General features: G+C 55.5%; 1 protein-coding gene across 3 annotated transcripts in view; it reads right to left on the reverse strand.

Annotated features, from left to right (window-relative positions):
- ABLIM3 (actin binding LIM protein family member 3) overlaps positions 1 to 13,897 on the reverse strand; it is a 55,237-nt gene extending 41,340 nt beyond the window's left edge. The window contains exon 1 of one of the 3 annotated variants that reach the window (XM_074156607.1): positions 13,559 to 13,897. In XM_074156607.1, the coding sequence (XP_074012708.1) occupies positions 13,559 to 13,571 (13 nt within the window). In that variant the 5' untranslated portion in view covers positions 13,572 to 13,897. The remainder of the gene's footprint in view (positions 1 to 13,558) is intronic. The other 2 variants (XM_074156605.1, XM_074156606.1) reach the window with 2 other exon arrangements.
- Positions 13,898 to 19,113: the final 5,216 nt, after the last annotated feature.

Here is a 19,113-nt window from a genome sequence, read left to right on the forward strand (position 1 = left end):
CCAAGTGGAGCTGAGCTGCCTGTGTCCCCTGAGCCCCCAAGAAGGCATTCCAGAGGCCAGACTGCCAAGACCCCCATGCGGAGCACAGGACCCTTTGGAACAATAGCCAGTCCCAACACCACAACAGAGGGCCATCTCCAGGGCTGACTGTGAAAGGAGCCCCAAGGCAGTGGGGGACAAGGTACACTGTCACATGGCTTGGGGCTCACCTGAACCCCAAATCCAAGGTCAGAATAGGAGGCAGAGATGTAACCACAAACACTGACATAATCCTTGCACTGCAGGAACACAAGCTGTGCCCACTGCCAAAGCACACTCCACTCTCACTTCTCCCTCCCACTTCATTAAAACCAGACAATTAAAAACCAGACATCAAGGTCTGGGTCAAAAAGCAGCAACTACAACCTCTCTCAGCTGGAATGGAAAATAACACCCCACTTGGCTGTTTATTCTAATGAAATAACAAATCCCAAAGGGAAGCTCCCCCTCTGCTGAGCCACCCTCACAATAGCTGAACGGTAAACACAGAAACAGCCTCTTGCAGGTGACAGCAAGTACCAGGGTGACGTCTCAGCCCATCGGCCATGGGGATGAGAGCAGGTACCCAGGGAGCGGGAGGTGGTCAGCGGGGCTAGCTGTACATGAAAGCCTGGCAGAAATGGGAGAAAAACTGAGAAAACTCCTGGGAAAAGCACTGGGTGAGATGGCTCAGCCATTTTAGCAAAGAGAAGATGAGACAAACCACTGAAGTAATTAGCGCAAATGCTGCAGGAGCAGCTGGAGCAGGGCAGCAGGTGATGGGCGCCCAGGAAGCTGCTGCTGTGGGAGAGGAGCAAGGATGTCTGGGCAGGTAGAAGCACACCTCTGCACCGGTGCTCACACAGCACAACACTCTCAAAGGGGGCTTAATGTCATGCACCTTCCCCCCCCTCGCCCCCCAACAAACATCCTGAGCTGCTGCTACTAGGACATGGAGTGGCCCAGCAATGGGACCAAGAGGCACCAAACAGAGCTCAATGCCAGGCAAGGACAGACCAGTCTGGGGACAGTGGGGGACATTGCACAATGAACCCCCCTAGAACAATAAGTGTATGAGAAGCTTTGGCACAGATGTAATCCTCTCCCCTCCTCCTTCCCGCACTCCTGCTCTCCTCAGCTCCTGCATACGCCCAGAAACCCGACTTCAAAAGGAGGAGGGGCTGCAGTGCGGGAAGCGGCAGGCAGCAGACGTGGCTGTCTCCTGCTAAAAGCCTTTGGTGCCTTTCATCAGGGCTGGGGGAAAACCAGCCTTCAAGCATCAGGCTGAAGGCAATCGGCCAAGCCCTGGCATCAGGTCCTGCCGCCCGTCAGCCTTGTGCTCTTGACATGGGCCAGCCACAGAGATTTAACCCATGCTCCTGGACAGGGTGGGTTTAGCCCTCCCCATCCCACCTCCCTGCTATATATACATAAATAAATCCATCTGTGTACGGTAAGCACCAGAGATCCTCTTAACCCTCCACGCTCTCTGCTCCAACGTCAGGGCTAAGCGCTGCCACCCCGTGCCGTAGGCACAGGAACTGGGGCATTCTCCAGTAACAAACCCATTCATGCAGCTCAACTCGCCCGCGCCGAGGTCACGGCTCCCTTCCCCGCTGAGATGTCCATCCCAAGCCGAAGCGACAGTCTGTCCCCAACAGCCTCTGGAAGCCACATCTCCCAGCTCCTCATTAGTGACAATTAACAGGCAATCAACAGGCCCAGCAGAGCTGGCACTTTCCAGGGAACAAGTCCCCTTTCAATAGGGGAAAATGAACATGTGCTTTGTTGTGCACGCTTCTGGCTTAAATGAGCCAAAACCTGCCTGCCAAGGAACAGAATTATTTCCCAAACCGGACCCTTTATGCCACCTGACCAGCCAAGCGGGGAGCGAGGGCTGGGGCAGCCACAGATGACCTCTCCTGGCAAGCCCCTGCTCTGCCACACGCCCACCCATGGGATGCTCTCGCACAGCCCGGCAAAGGGCAGGCAAGGTGGGAGCAGGGTCTGGGGGTACCCCCACCTTGGGGAGGGTAACGGGCACTCACCAGCACCGACTCCACTGCTGGCTCAGAACCACCCACTGCTCCTCCAGAAGTTATTCCAGACCAGGTGAGAAGGTCCTTAGAGTCAGCAGAAGGCAGGTAGGGTGGGAGGCACCTCTTCACCCTCCCCAGGGTAGAGGCTGCCCTGGGCTTTGGTGAAGGAGGTAGGGTAGAGATATCAGCGCCCAGAGAGCGTGGCTGGGCTTGGACCTCAGCTCCTGTGCTACAGCATTAAAAACAGCTGTGGGCTGAGAATTACAATGAGATCAGCACACACATAAGTGACAACCCTTTGCAAGATGCCAGTGCAAGGAGTGGGCAAGCACACATGCTCCAACTTCACTATTCCCCAGCCCAAACCCAGGCAGGGCTAATCCACTACCAGCCTCTGCTTCCCTGGGTATTTGCCTGCCTGATGAGGAAGGGAAAAAAAAAAAAAAAAAAGACAAGAAAGCAAGCAAGAGGGAGATGGCCTGGATGTGACAGGCTGGCAAGTTTGACAGAGGAGTCTTGTTAGCAGTGTTTTTTCCCTGCAGTTTGAGCAGGGGCAAAGCCAAGGAATGCTTCCCAGCAGCCTGCACCAAAGGAGCCCAGCTGCACAGAGCTTTAATTGCCAGTGGCAGAGCAGGGGCAGGCAGTGGCAGCTGAGGGATCCGGGAGGACAGACAGCGGAGCAGCGCTGATGGATCCTGCCACAGCATGAGCTCCATCCTCACCCCCCAGGATGGGAAACTCCCGTTCTCCCTCCAGCCTCCCTTCTTCCAGCACCAGGGGTGCATCTGACTGTGCTGTGCCTGCTGAGGGCTGAGCTTGGGGTGTTGCACCCCAAGGCTGCAATAGCCCGATGAGAGCACACTGTGCCTTATACCCACTGGGTATTTGGGACCGCAGGTCTTGGCTTGCTTGGGTGTAAGCCCACAGCCCAACTGGGGCCCAGGGATGTGGGGATCAGCAACCGCCACAGCAGACCTCCGCCGGCTCTCCAGGCGAAGGAGAGGAAGGATCTGGCAGATCTCTAAGCTGACTAAGAGCTCTGAACGCCCAGTGGCTCTGCTGTACCAAGCACAAGCCAAAGCAATTAGCATTTCTTGGAGACACTCCGTGTAATCTTCCCTGAGTGATGGGGAGAGCTGCCACAAGCACAGGGACAGGCCTGGAGCCGCTTCCCAGGGCCGGGGAGACACTGTGCTGGCAGTGACATGAGGCAGAGCAGGGCTGTCCCACTGAAGGGACCTCCTGCCAGCTGCTCTGGGACCACTGCTCCAGCCAGGCATGGGGGCACTGCACCCTGACCCAGCCACCACAGTTCCACCACAGCCCCAGACCCAGCAGATCTTGCCTCCAGGTGCTGCAAGCTGTCAGGCAGCAGAAAGCCAAAAGACAGAGCAGAGGCAGCTCTCAGCATCTTTCTTGGAGCACAGCCCAGGTGAGAAAGGCCACCCTGGGGAAAGCCAGGGCCAGGACCAACCTCATCCATCAGCTCCCAGGCAAGGCCATCAGCCAGAGCCTCCAGGCAAGGGAGTGGAGCACAGATGAGCCTGGAGCTGTTTGGGGAATCACGCAAAAGCAGCAGCAGCCAGCCCAAGCCAAGTCATCCAGGAGTCGTGAATTATTTTTAACAGCTACTTGTAGAACACAGTGAGTGTCTGCAGGAGACAGCCCGAGCTGATGCTCACCCCATCCCTCTCCCTGGCACGTGCAAGGAGCATATCTCGCAGCCAGGCTTTTTATAGGGTTTCCCATTCCTGCTGGGCATGCAGCTCAGCAGCTCGGTATGGCCACACCACTCCCTCCCTCAGTAATCACTCACATGCCGTTCACTAAAGTCTTTCCATTCCCTCTCTAGCTGTTTCCTCTTCTCTCCTTATTAGGGATCCACCTACCTATCCATCTTCTCATTCTCTCCCCCTCCGTGGCTATTTTTAAAATGCCATAAAAGCTTTCAACTGGTAGCATCCTCAGGGATGCGAGGGATTTTACATGTAACCCATCACGAGCCGTCATCACCACATCATTCACCATGCAGGCAGTGACTTCTCTTTTTTTAAAAGCAGGGGAAGGGAGAACATCTAAGCTCGGTCCCCTGGGCTCTCCCTGGCTAGCTCACCCAGGGCAGCCCTGCCAGGCACCTCCTGTCCCAGAGGGGAAGGATCAGGTTCAACCCACATCTCTCTCAAGGTAGTCGCTATACCAGATGGTGAGGCACCAGTGCAAGTCCTCTCACATAGCACCTGTGGGTGTATGAAGGGATGGTTTTGCTCACCGAATAAAAGGCTCTGAGCTGGGGATCATCCAGCTTCGTGCCTTAGCATCTGCCACCAGATGAAGGAGGGTTTCCTTGCCGAGAACATGGCTGTGTTTCTCCTTGTACACCCATGTGCATGCAAGCTGCTGTACTGCCTAGTTCCCATGCTGGTCAAGAGGTGATCCAAGAGTCAAAATGTGGGGGATATTTTTTTTTTTTGCTGCCAGCAAAACTCCCCCCCAAAGGCACAGCCTGTCCCAAGAACTGAACCTCTCTGGCAACAGTCTGGATAAATAGGGAGGACCAAGGTTTCCTGATCAGCTCCAACCCAGCCTGAATGGAGGGAGCAATGGAGCATTTGGGGACCACACAAGCACTCCACCAGCACCATGAAAGCCACTTTTCTCCCCCCAGTCTAGTTATTCCCCACAGAAGAGCTGCCTTCCCCTTCCCTCCCAAAGATCTGGCCAGAGACCTGATGCATGTACCAAAGACACCCCCTCACCCCGGCCCATCCATACCACCTGTGCCCCAGCAGAGCTTGGCAGGAGCTGAAGGCAGGTTGCTAAATCTTCACTGCAGGGGGAAGGCTCCCCACTGCCAGCTGTCTGGCTGCCGCTGCCAGCGAGGTGTGGGCACACTGACCCAGCCTCGGCGGCTGCCAGAGGGGATTAGGCTGTGCATAACCTGAGAGGTGTCCGGCCGTGCGCTAATGCGATGACATGCTCCGTGTCACCGGCAAGGAGCCCCCCTTCCATCGGCTCCGATGACCAAGTGTTGGGTGTGACTGCAGCAGGTCCCCAGGAGCCCGAACTCGGTCACATCGCTCTCAGATGATGGTTGGGTGATGCGGTTATTTATAGTACAGTTAGCGGGAGCTCATCTTACCTTGCTCCACCTTCTTCATCCTCTGGGACCAGGAGGTGATGCAGAAGGTGCCGAGGAGGAAGAGGGGGGAGCGGTGCGATGTGGAGGGAAAACCCCCAGCCCCTGGCACAGCGCAGGGAGGGAGGTGCTTGCAGGGACCAGCGCTGTGATCTGAGCTCAGATGTGAGGCTGTGCGAGCGCAGAGGAGAGCCAGGGGAAGCCTGTACTCTATCACACTCTGAGGACTGCTGCGATATGAGCAGAGGGAGGGAAAATCTGGAGCAGAGCTGGCTGCTCGGATGGCAGAAGAAGCCGGTGCCGAGCCGCACAGCACACTGCCTGCCCAGACCTGGCTCCCACGGCCCCAGGCAGGCAGCTGCCCTTGTGGGCTGCATTTGAGCTGGGTGCTGAGAGCAAATGGGGTCTGCGCCAGCTCCGGAGGGGCTCTGGGACCTCTGCTTGCCCCAGCCCCCATTTCTTTGGGCCGGGGAAAGAGAGCCTTTCCATGCCTTTGCTGCACTCAGCACCTGACCATTGATTCCCAGGTCACAGGGCAAGCACAAACCATGGGGACCTGCCACAGGTCCCTCCTGGCAGGCCAGAGACTTCTTTGCTCATGTACTCACACACAGGCATCCCAGCTGATGCAGACCCTGCAGCCACACCAGCCAGCTGAGAAAGCCACTCACTGCCCAAGCCGGCCACTACTGTGGCCAAGCCAGTCAGGGGGTTATTTACCCAGTTATTTACTCCATGATTCAGTGCAGCAGAGACAGGCAGGGCAACAGCAGCTGACAGACAAGACCCAATCCAGCCCTGCCTTGTGGCCAAGGCAAGGAATCCCCTTCATTTGGAGAGGGGCTGCTGGGGAGAGGCAGATGCCAAGGTCTGGGGCTTGGATGGGCTGCAGCTCCTGATGTGCAACAAAAATGGATTTCAGACACAGGTTCCTTCCCTTCTCCTCTTCTAAAGCTCTTAGCAGGGAGAAGTCCTTGACAGGGAGGTGAAACAGCTGCCCTGGGCCAGCCACCCTGCCGGGACCCTCCCTGCTTCAACTGAGAATCCGGGCTGGGGAGCAGCTGTGACTGGGAGATCCCCTCCACAGCGCCTGACATGTCCCAGCAAGTGCTGCGGAGCCAGGAAACAGCCCGCTCGGTCCCCAGTTGCTTTAAAAATAGCTCCCTTTGCAAGCAAGCGTCCTTGGGCTGGGCAGTCCTCCCCAGGATGCCTCCGGGCAAAGGGGTCCCCAAGGGCTGGCAGGGGGACAGATGCTAGGAGAAAAGCAGCAAGATCTTCAGGATCAGCTAGTACAAAACAGATGTTCGGAAGAACAAGTAGGGCCTTGCAATGTGCCTTCACGAGCGAGACACTACAGGCGTGTTTGTGAGGGGTGCTGTACTGCAGAACCTGCCACATGCACTTTGGGAGCTCACACTTCAAGTCCTGGTCTAGAATATGCTTCTCTTGTCCAGCCGCAGACTGCAGCCTGGCTGCATGTGTCTGCAAAACAGTCATCTAATTCACTACTGTGAGAACAGGTCAACCCTGAAACCTAAACTCAGATTGCAACAGACTCAAGCTGAGCTGAGGAAGGGTTCTGGGGCTGGCATTGCACCAACAAAGCCTTTCTTGCCCCACAGCAGCGTGGTGCTCTCCAAAGCGTGCTACTTGTTGCCCAGCAAGAACACAGAAGCCAACAGGACAGCTTCAAACCCTCAAGCACATGCTCCCCTCTTACTCTGTCCTGTTCCTTAGAGAAACTTTCCCCCCCCAAGGACTTTCCCAGTTGTCCAGGTCTCAGAGACAAAATGATTCAAAATGGGAGTAAAATGTCCACGAAGAGAAAAAACAAGTGGTGCTTGGGGCTCAAGGGGGGACTTTGCCAGGGTAAAAAGGGTAAGAAGAAAGGGAGGTCAGACAGGTTGCATAAGGAAGCCATAGTACCAGCTCCTTTTTCTTTCAGCTCTCCGCCCCAGGCAGTGGAGAAGGCACACCAATTCCCAGCCCAGGGCTTATGGCTGATACTGATAAAGCATTCAGCAAACCATACCCAAACTGAAAAATGCATGTATAAATGATGCCTACCAAAAACCTGGGCCACCATCAAATATGGGAACTGTGTGCCCCACTTTGCTGCCATGCTAGATCAGGCTGGCACTGTTCATCTTCAGAGAGCCCTTTTCTAGAAAGCAAGGCATGTCCATCAGGACTGTACATCAGTGCATCCAAGCTCTTCCACCTCCCCAGTGATTTACCGAGCCTATGGACTCGGAGGGCAGAAAGGATGGGCAGAGGAGAACTTGGGACAGCCTAGGTGCTCTTCAAGCAAAAAACACCTTCTCTGCTGCAGGTTGCCAGTCATCCTGCCACACTTGTCCTGAGCTGCTCACAAAAGTAAATTTCCTGGGCCTGAAACATCTCGACTTGGGCTCTGCCTTCCCTACAGCTACTGTGGTCACTCCTAGTCCCCTTTCAACCTGAAGACCCCACTCCGTTCCCAATCACTCTCCGCCTGAGTCCTTACCATCATCAGTCTACCCCCAGGATGCTTTCTGGAGGTGCTGCAGCGCTCACAACTGAGAAGCACTGATGTATTTAGTCTAAAAATATCTAATTAGATGTTCCAACCACTTCATTATGGCACCATCATGATAGGACTGCAGGGTCTGGCAGGAACGTGGTGGGTTTGCCTTCACTTCTTCACAGCTTTGCAGAGAGCAAAGGCAGCACCACATTGGCTCCTTGCTGATAACAGGACAGTGTCATTAGTCCAGCCTGGCATCACAAATACAATTACCTGGTTACACCAATCGTCACCTTGTCATTAGAAAACTTGCTATTTATTTTATAAGGGCATGGCAGGCTCTTGAAATAATTCAATTGCCTCAATTGACTTTATAGCAGGCACTTTATTGGCCTGCAGGGCCACTTTCCATGGCTTCTGCTCTTCAAAGGGCAAGCTGCCAAGGAGGTTTGCAGGAGAGCCTGAACGAAGCTTGGGGAGAGGACAGAGTCCATCCACCAGACTGAAGACAGAGAGAGGCTGCCTGGGCTCTGAATTTCCCGGCACTAAAGTGAATGCAGTGGATGTTCGTTCCTTTGCTAGGCTGCCCAGGAGAACAGAGGGGACAATTTGCATCAGGTTCTTTATGGCAAAGCCAGGCTTAGGTGTAATTGAGAGAACCAAGATGTGAGCAGAGAACCTGGAGGTTCTCCAGGTGCTTTGGTGCCTCAGTTCTGCAAACTCAGTGCTAAAGCCCCCCTTGGAGGAGCATGGACACTTGCTAATGTTCTTGGTTGGTTTTGGAGAGAACATACTAGGAAGGTAGCTTCTCATCTCTTGCAACTGTCCTACATTTATGTCACTTCTTTCCTCTGTCCCACCTGCACCCATGCCTTGAACTCTGAGGCTACTTCAGCCTTCCTGAAAGCTCTCCCCCTTCTACAAGCCTCCTCCATGATAACCTGACCAAGAAGGAAGAGCTCTGCTTGGAGACCTGCCTCTTTCCCTGCTGCATGTGAAGAGTCTGACCAGGAGCTCGAGGGAGATCAGGGATGAGGAGCTCAAGAGCTTATCCAGCGCCAGAGCCCATCTCACCAAGCTCCCAAGGGCTAGGCAGCAACACCAGTTATTTGGGCAGCAACACTTCACTCTGCTGAGTCATCCCTCACTGGAGCCATGCTTTTTGTCCCCCACTCACTGCATGCCTGTGACCACCTCTAGCATTGCTAAGATGAAATGGGAACCAGCATTGACCAGGAAGCATGAGTGCTACGACTGAAAAGGTTCATCTTTATCATTACACTCCAGGCCTGGTGCCACTCCTGCAAAAACTAGAGTCTCTTCACAGGGAAGACATTAAAACTGCCCATCATACCGATGGGCTGATCCCTCTGGATTCACTGCACTTCTGAACACAGCAGCAACACTATGTCCTCCTCAGCAGGTCCTACCCCACTGGGTGGGGAAATGCAGTGAATCACCCTGCCTGAGGAGCTGTACAGGGCAGAGCTGGAGCTCCCAGAGATGCACAGCACCATGTGATACCTCTTTAATTACACAGGGACTTAATAGAGTTTGCTGGTAAACACCTTGTAACCACATGTGCCTAGAGATTACCAGGTAATTATGCTTAGTGGATCACCATGTAACAGGGAGCATGATTTAGGAAAGACAAAAATAACCAAGCAAACATGCTGCCTTGGTCAGTATCTGTTAAGCCTTCCTGCCTAAATGCTTAGCTGGTCAGTCTTCCCTCATGTCTCCCCTTTCCCAGTTTTCTGAGCCTAATAGAGTCTCTGAGCAGGCATTTGAGAGGTGCCAGGGGTTGGGATAGTCTGGGGAAACTTTCCACCCCACCTACCAAACCCTCTGCAAGAGCTCTCCATGCTCCAACAGGCCATCAGCTGCTCAGCGAGAAAAGCACAGGGAATAGATGGTAGTGGTTCCTCCCGCTCCAAATTAACTTGACACAGGGACAGGTTGTTTTCCATCTTCAGGATGCATGTTGGAGACAGAAGGGCATCCGGAGGATCTCTAGTTTGTGAGCCAGTTTCGATCACCCATTGCAACCCAGATCCAGTCAAACTAAATTCAACCCAGGAGTTTAACCTCCTCCAGGAGTTGTGAGTGTCTTTGCTCACACCAGGGTGGCCCACAACAACAAGAGGCACCAGTGTGAAGACTTCCAGGAGACCCCCTCCTACCCCAACAGACCTGGGCCAGAAGAGACAATGCACAAATGCCATCTCCCATGGATCCCACAAGGGTGGCCCCTACTCCCAAGCCATACTCACTGCATGGACCTGCACCACCCAAACCTGGTGGCTACCTTCAAAGCAGCACAAGGGGTTATTCAGAAATTTCAGAGTGTTAAATCCCTGGGGCAACTGACAGCTTCAACCCTTTGCCTTTCAGTAAGCACAAACCCAGCCACGTTGGCCAAACTGGCCACCTAAGCCTCCCTGCACGGGGCCTGTTTCTCAGAAGAGGCTGAGCCCAAAACCTAGAAGACTTAAGGGAGTGATTTTAAGGGATATTCTCTTGGCCAAGGGTTTGTACTACACGATCCGGCGTCAATGAAAATGCAGCACAGTACTGATAGACCTGTTTATGAATGTATGAATCTATTTGCAACCAATTAGCAGTGCTAACCGGAGTGGGAGGTATAAATAGCATAGCTAATGTAAACATCAACACTGTGCCCTCCAAATGCTCGCTGTACACCTGGTGAGTCCGGGAGGAGAGGTTGCCTTCCTGGCCAGAACAACCCTTGCACCCTCGGGGCCACCTGATCTGCTCTCCAGCCTCAGGATATGAGTTTACACCCAAGATCAAGGGCTTTTTCCTCTTCCCCTTAAAAGCGAGATTTCCATATGGCTTTCCCTTCCCTGCATCATGGGAGAGGAGGTGACATAGGACCACCAACTCCAGGAACCATGAAAAAGTGAACCTCTGTCCCCTCATCAGGGGCAGGCGAGACTTCTGCATGCTGTCCATGAAGCACATTCAGAGATGCACCTGCACAACCCAGCAAACCCTGCACAGAGCTCCGCCGAGGCCACATTGATAGTTTTGCACAACAGCATGGCTTGAGGCCAGCCATGGCCCACAGCCCCAGGTTTCCTGCCTCACATCAGCTTCAGACAGGATAGAAGCATTATCAAAATGTACCAATCAAAATGGAAAGGAGTGGGGGAACACACAGATCACATGCATAGATGAGGATAAAATGCCACCATTTCATTGATTTCCCAGCCTCAAAACTTTGGTCCTGCAGCCACAGGGACACCTTCCACCTTCACCATCCATCCTCCTCCTCCTCCACCTATGTCTCCCTTTCTCCTCACATCTGCACAGGTAGGGCCCCATGCACCAGGAGAGAGACCAGAGTCAGGAGGCTGCAGTACAGCTGAGCCTGTCAGCTGGACCCCTTTGCATCCAAGCCCTCAGTCACTACAGGGGCTGGGCAAAAAAACAACCAAGAAATAAAATCAACACAGAGAGCAGCAGAGCCGGCCACACCTGGGAGGCAGAGCTAGCCATACCTCTGACCAACAAGTGGCACCAAGCTCCCCTGAGCCCTTGGCCATTAGCCAAGGGCTGCAAAAGCTATTGCAGGTCACTGCCAGGTAGCATCAGTGGGGTGAAATAGAGATGGCACACGGGGCACTGACACAAGGTTCCCTGGGTCCTTTTTTTGCCTTCCAGGCACACAGACCTGAGATTCACACAGTGTAGGGATGTGCAGAACTGGGAGAGGCAGCAGCAAGAGGGAAGATGCAGCTTTTGGCAACAATCACACCAGTCACAGAACATGCTGATGGAGGAGGTGGCCCTGCACCCTGTGCCTTGCTCACAGAGCCAGCTAGGAGGGGGATCACGCCATCACTAAGAACAGACATGAGCCAGCATTTGGGTATGACAAGCCCTGCTTTGAGCTCCTTGGTTACTGGGAAAAAGCCCAGAAGCCTAAGAGGGCAGAGCCCACTGCCTTGCAGGGTTTGCACTGCCCTTGTATCAGGTCTGGTCCCAAAGGGACCATAAGTAATCAATCCACAGCACAGGAAGTGATTAGCAGCTGTTAAAGTTCCCAAACCCTTACTAAAGCACATGGCTACTTAAAAAGAGGTAATGGCAATGTTTAGACAAAGATTGCCCAGCTCTTTGGTTGGCTTTGCAAGGGCCACCGTGGCAGCCTGCTCCTGGCAAATCCAGAAGCAGAGACACAGCTGAGTGATGTGCCCAAGGTCACAGAGCAAGGCAGTGGCAGAAGGAGGAGCACCTCCCAGGAGGCTCCCAGCCCTGCTCTTGCTGCCAGCCCGGTGGCCTGCTCCCGTGAGTCATGCCAGAGCAACAGGCAGGTAGCACGTTTGGGCTGCTGGCACCTCTTGGTGAGGGGGAGGACCCAGCGAAGGAGTTTTGTGGCACAATCAGATAGTTATAACACACCAGCGCCATAAACAGCCCTTATCACTATCATCAGCCAAGCTGGCTATTAGGAGCTGGAAAGGAATCCCAAAAGGAACCAACGCGCCTTTGTCAAAATTGGCTTGGAGGGAGCTTAGTAGCCCCACCTGCCCACTGTGGTCACTGACCCCCACAAGCACTGTGTGCCATCCCAGCCCTCCACACCAGACCCGAGCTTGTCACCTGGAGAGGCAGAGGGAGGACCCTTTGTCAGCAGGCACCCAGCAGGCTCAGAAAGAATCAGCCCCTATTGTTTCCTACCTGGGCACTGCCAGCCCCACTCCCCCGGGCAGGGGGCTAGCTCCTGTCCCAGGTGTAGCTCATGCAGAGGGCACCTGGAAAGTTTTCTCGCCTCTGACGCAGCCCAACAGAGCTGGAATCACCTGTTCTGTTGCTTTGCAGCATGCCAAGGCATTTTTCACGGTGTTTTGCTTGGGAACCACCCCAAGCCCTCGGATTGAGAAACCTCAACACGCCAATGCAATGGAGAAGTCACCGCTCTGCCACTTTCTGCCTGGGGGAGTCCTCCTCACCTCACATAGCCTCCAGGACCCACTGCAGGGAGGGCACCTTCCTTAGGCAGGTTATCGCAGGAGGAAGACCCTCAGGTGGCTATCAGCCCCCTTTGGCTGGGGGCTCACTGCTTTTAAAGGACTGGATCAAAGCTGTGCCAGGGAGGTGGGTACAGCTGTCACACATCATATCGGTGAGGAAAGAGAAATTGATTGTGACTTGATTAACCTGATCAATCTTTCCAGACTTTGCAACAAGGACACAAAACCAGAAGTAACCAGACTGGTACCAGGTGCCAGTTCTCATCTAATGCAGCACATTTCTAAGCTCTGCTTCTTTAGAGATTCATACATAGCACATGAGTGCCTCTGTCCCCGTCTCTCTCTCACACACACAATAGAAACACCCACATCCCCAGCTGCAGAAGGTACGTGTTTTTCTGTACTGCACCTGTGCTTTGCCCAGGTCCCTAGTTTCTAGGTCTCTCCTTACCGTGCTCCTCCTTCCCATCGGCTGTTCCCCCTATGTCCATTTATACATAGGCAGCAGCATCAGCAAGTGAGCCTGCTGCCCGTCAGAGCACTCCTGGCTCCCTCTCACCATGTTGCATATCGACATTTTAGTCCATGATCTGTCCTCCAAACCCACAAAATACAAGCCAAGAAGTACTCAGTGGAGATAAGCACCATGATTTAGCCCACACGAAAGAAGGGCCAGTAAAGCCAGACCCTGTCAGAAAGCAAAAGGCAGGTAGGAAGAGAATAACGATTAAAAAAAAAAAAATCCATCCCATTAGGCTTGTCAACCCTGTTGTGACATTTTCTTTCCAGTTCCTCCCATCTAAATCAGTGCAGCATCAGCCCCATTCCTATGGTAAAGGTAAGGAAAAGCCGTACTTACTGCTAGTGCTCATCTTGCTGGTCCTCCTCTGTCCTTCTCATCCAACAAAGGGGGCAAAGATGCTCTTTAAATCCTCTTTTTCTTCCGCCCCCCCCACCCCCCGGCAGTGGGAGGAGGTCGCCTCCCTCCTTCCTAGGAGAAGTATTTCAGCGCGATCCGCCGGCTAACGCATCCCGAGGCGGCTCCGCGACCCAGCACGGCGATCCCCCGGGCTGCCGGATGGCAAGGTCAAGGCTGTCGGCAGCCGGTGAGGCGACAAGGTGGGGGGGGGGGGACACGACACCCGGGGGAGGGTCCCAGCAGGACGGCGGCGACCCGGGCGAGGCGCTACCATACACTGCGGAGCGCGGCCGCGGCCGCTCCTCTTATAGCGGGGTGTGGAGGCGCGGCGGGGGCCGCGCAGCGCCGCTCCCCGCCCGCCCCGCCCCGCCCCGGCGGATCAGCCCGCGGACGGCCGCCCCGGGCGGGGCAGCGCGGAGCGGTGCGGTGCGGTGCGGGGGTAGCGCCGGGGGGCGGCGGCCCGGCCCCGGGGGGCGGCTGCGGGGCGCGCCGCCTTGGCACCGCCGCCATCTGCTGGGCACCGCCTGCCCGCCGCCCTGCCTGCAGCCCTGCCTGCTCTCTGCCTGCAGCCCTGCCTGCTCTCTGCCTGTAGCCCTGCCCTCTCCCCTGCCAGCAGTCCTGCCTGCTCCCCTGCCCGTGGTCCAGCGCTGCCCACTGCCCCGACCGCTCCCTGCCCGCCGTCCTGCCTGCTGCCCTGCCCACAGCCCTGCCCGCAGCCCTGCCCGCAATCCAGCCCTGCCTGCTCCCTCCCAGCAGCCCTGCCAGCAGTCCTGCCTGCTCCCCTGCCCATGGTCCAGCGCTGCCCACTGCCCTGACCGCTCCCTGCCTGCAGCCCTGCCTGTGATCCAGCCCTGCCTGCTCTCTGCCCACTGCCCTGCCTGCAGGCCAGCCTGCCGTCCAGCCCTGACTGCTCCCTACTTGCCACCCTGCCTGCAGCCCTGCCCGTGGTCCGGCCCTGCCTGTTTGCCTGCCTGCAGCCCTGCCCATGGTCCAGCCCTGCCCGCCACCCTACCTGCAGTCCTGCCTGCCACCCTGCCCACGGTCTGGCCCTGCCTGCTGCTCTGCCTGCAGTCCTGCCCAAGGTCCAGCCCTGCCTGCCACCCTAACTGCAGTCTTGCTTGCAGTCCAGCCCTGCCATCAGTCCTGCTGGCAGTCCAGTCCTGGCTGCTTCCCCGCCTGCAGTCCTGCCTGTGGTCTGGCCCTGCCCGCTGCCCTGCCTGCAGCCTTGCCTGCAGCCCTGCCTGCGCTCTGGCCTTCCCTGCTCCCCTGCCTGCAGTCCTGCCCATGGTCCAGCCCTGCCCGCTACGCTACCCTGCCCTTCCCACTGCCCTGTCTTCATCCCTGCCTGGTGGCCTACTCACTGCCTTGCCCTCAGCCCTGCCTGCAGCTCTGCCTTCGGCTCCCAGGCTGGTCCCTCCTTGCCACAGGGCTCCCATCCAGCCTGGTGCTGCTCCCATCCAGCCCTGAGTGGGACCGGCTGCCAGTCCCACACCGCTCACTCTCCGGCTTGGCCCTGTGGTGGCTGGGAGTGCAAAGGAACACTCTCCCAGGAGAGAGGCATGGCAGGGAGGGATCGAATTTATGCTGAAAAACTGGATTTCCTCTAGTGCCAAGGTTCCCCTCCAGCAGCTGTCCAGGCTGGCAACCCCCTGGCTGTCACACAGAGCAGTCCGAGTGCCTGTCCCACATCAGGAGCAGGGACGGGGCTGTGGGTGTCTGCATGGAACCTGGCTGCAGGATGGAGAGGGGGCTCTTCCCTTGCAAACAGCAAGCAGCTGGAAGCACATCACGATTCCTGGAAGGGCTTCAAAGCCATTAGCTCCTTGTTTTGTTTGTGAGACGCAATCTATCAGAATAAAGCCTTACCCAGCGGAGCTGCTCCCAGGCTGCGAGCAGAGAGGGGGCTGCACCCGCCCTGCCTGCGGAGCCCCCGAGAAGCTGCGCTGCGATTCGGAGAAGCGAGCTACCATCTCGCCACTAATGAAAGGGGTTTTTCATGTGGCGTGACAGGCGCCGCATCCCTCCCGCTCCTGGGGCTGGAGTGCCGCCTGGGGAGGGCCTTTTGCTTTCCCTTTCTCTTGCTGGTTTGTTTGCGGCAGCAGATGTTTGCGGTGACATGACAAGACAGGTAGCAGGTCGTGTGAGCTACGCCTGTGCTGCCGGTGACGCAGCCAGCTCCCTGCAAGCCCTGCTGCCTGTCCCCTTCGGCTCTGTCCCCTCCCGAGAGGCGTCGGGTGAGTGAGAAGAGCAGGACCAGCAGCAGGGGTTTGGGGGTCCCTGCAGGGCTGGAAGGAGCCGGCAAGGGGAAAGCAGTGCTGCTGCTACAGCATGGCAGTATGGCTTGATCTGTCCCATGGCGCTGATTTGGGGCCCTTTGTGAAGTTTTCCTGTGCCTGACAAGTACCAGGGCTGTCCCTTTCTTGAGGGAAGAGCGCAGGACCCTGTCGCGACAAAGCTCACGCCTGTCGTATCAATAACATCCATTCGGGGAGTCAATAAAGCAGACACGATGTGAGCTGGTCCCCACGGTTCAGCAAGCTAATTAAGCTTCTTCCGCTGACCTGGTTTCCAAATCTTGTTAACTTGCTGCCTTCAGAACAACTTGAAATTTCCAACAGGGACAGGCTGGGATTGAAGAGTGCTGCAGAGGGGGACGGGGTACTTTGGCAGAGCTCAAGGGGCACCAGCACAGAACTCCTTTCCCTTCGTCCCCTCCCAGCCGGATGGTCCCAGCACCACAGAGCTGAGCCGTGGGGAAGGGGCAAGCGGGTGCTGCCAGGGGGGCAGGGCATCAGGTGCCCCCGCCGTGGGATTTTTGGGGTTTTGCACTCATGAGCTGACAGTGGGGAGCTCAGACCCCTGCCCCCCCCACACACCTTGGCCAGTTGCTCCCACCCAGGCACCCAGTCCCTATCCAGGCTGCAACAGGGTCCCTCGGTGCAAGGCACTGGTTGGAGCCCCTCACCATCAGCACTGTCCAGGATGTTTTGGAAATCCCATTTCCTTTTCTTTGGCTGAGGAAACTGGCTGCAAAAGCTGCCACAAAAGGGTGTTAGGGATGCCTGAGACACGAAGTCAGAAATGAGGAGCTGTCAGGATGTTAACGAAGCCTCCTTTCATCCCTTTGTGTCTGTGCATTGCAACACAGTCTTTCACAGCAATTATTAGATGCGTATTTTTCCCATCAGGCGCCTGCCTCCTTCAGTACCCAGCATGTACCACGTAGCTCAGGCTGTGCAGAGGAAGCTGCTGCCTGCAGGACCCTGCATCGTTCCGTGAAGAGGGACACGGTAGTGATGGGGGTAAGAGGATGGAAGAAAAAAGGTGCTAATTTCATTGAAGTTTACTGACTACTTCCCCGGTTACTAGGTTTCTTATCCCTGCCTCCGTGCCCTTGTGAGATGCTGAGAGAGTCACCTGAACCAAACTTTCCCTGCCCAGTCGATAATTGTGTTTCTTCTTTCCCTAATGCCTGACTTGACCACCAGCTGGCTGGTCACTGGGAGAGCTGGATGTTGCTGGCTGCATGTGGAATCACCGGGACCTGGGCTTGAAATATATCTTGTGCTATACCAACAGCAGAAACTTGGAGAAATCAGGCTTATGGAATCTCCCGCTGGTGGCTTGGGAAGCCGCCACCACCTGCATGTTTCCATGTAAAGCTGTGTTCAGCCACTGTCCCTGGGAAGGGATGTTGGTCCCCAGGGCCGGAAGGGCAGCCCCTGTACCACTGCAGGGTGCCAGGGGAAAGCCTCACGGAAGGGGGGCTCACTTCTCTGTGACTTGGGGACCAGGTGAGGAATGCAGATGTGAATGCAAGGGAAATAACGGAGAGCAGGTCCCAAGGCCAGGAGAGACAGGGTTAGGAGAGGTCACAGAGTTAAAAGATCATGTAAGCATCTCTGTCCTCAATGTGTGTGGGGGGATGGTTCATCAGCAGCCTTAGCTCTGGCATTCCTGGTTTATTTGAAGCCATAGCATCCCTTTCAGCACACCTAGGTACAGACACACGCATACGTGCATGTTGGCACACACACACACATACAGTCACATGGAACAGCTTTCAGAGGTCCCTCTGTAGGAGCCCCAGGCTTTCCACCCACTTTCTTTCCCCTTCAACTGGTAGTCACCTCATTGAACAACCTTCACTGCTGGGCCCTGTGAATCACGGTTGCAGGAGGAGTGGAATTGCCTTGCCCAGCTGCAGCCCTTGCTCCAGGGTGCCATAGCACAAATGTTTCCGTCTGTCCAGAGGCACCAGCTGGCCAAACACAGCCCTGCCAGCATGTGCGCTGGCAGCAGAAGGCTCTCCTTTCTCAACAAGAAGATTTTAGGACAAATAACAGCAGTGAGATGCCTGTGGGGACCCCAGCACGGCACAGCCCGATGCCTCACGCAAAGCACTGGGCAGGCTGCAGGGAAGCAGGACTGACTCATCGGAAGCTGGTGACATTTTCCCAAAAAAGCCTCTAAGTCCAGGGCTGAAATATTCCCAAAAGGCAGCGGAGGAGCCTAAGGGGTCTGGAGACCCCATTATACCACAGCACATGGTCTGTGTCATGGGATGGAGGAAATTCTGCCTCGCTGGGCAGTTCCCCACCCATTTTCCTCTTGTCCTCTGCCTTCCCAGGGATCTGGCAAAGGTAAAGTCAGGAGTGGTCAGATGCTCCTGCCCTCTGGCACAGTGCAAAACCAGACTTGCTCTTCTAGTGATGACAGAATTACTTTCCAGATGATGGAGATCAGCATTTTACGTTGGGAGTCCTGGGAAAACATAGCAACTGGGACCAGAGGCAGTGAACTGGGCAGCGGGTGTTTCAAGAGGGGGCCCTGGAAGGCTATGGTGGGACCTGACAGCACAGTTGCTGCCTCGTCCAGCACTGGACCCCGCTCCTCTTCCTCAGTCACAGCAACCACCACATCATTTGCCAGTGGTTTGGCTTTCTTCCAGTTTACACGGCAGCTCAACAGCCCTTCCCAGCAATTCCCCATGTCGGCAGGAGAAGACACAGACAGGCAGAGGCAAATGTTCCCCACACTGCCTGCATTAAAGTGATAATCAAATGATAGATTATTTTCAAGCAAACTCGCATTTTCAGTCATTAATATTAGTGCTGTGCAAATAGTTTCAGGGAAAAAAAAACAGACTCCAGACATTTGAGAATGGTTGTGAGCTGGATGTGCTCCAGGTGATGCTGGTGTGCCCCATAACCATCTGTAACCTGTAGCCATCCTGCAAAGCTAGAAAGAGATGCCTACGCTGTGCATGGGAGGAGCTGCAGGTCCTCTAACATTATCCATCTCATCATCACAGTGGCTGAGTCCCTAGGTCAAGTGCAACAAATGTTCCAAAACCAAAAGCAGATGAATGAAAACAAGTGCTGCAGAAGCTGCAGAGAGACTTCTCCTGCATGTCAGGAGTGCTGGGCCTTCACCTCCCCTCCTGAGAGACCAGAACACCAGGAGAGGAGAGGTGCTGCATGATCTGCCTAAGA

Source organism: Numenius arquata, chromosome 11 (genome assembly GCF_964106895.1).
Source record: "Numenius arquata chromosome 11, bNumArq3.hap1.1, whole genome shotgun sequence".
Taxonomy (NCBI): domain Eukaryota; kingdom Metazoa; phylum Chordata; class Aves; order Charadriiformes; family Scolopacidae; genus Numenius; species Numenius arquata.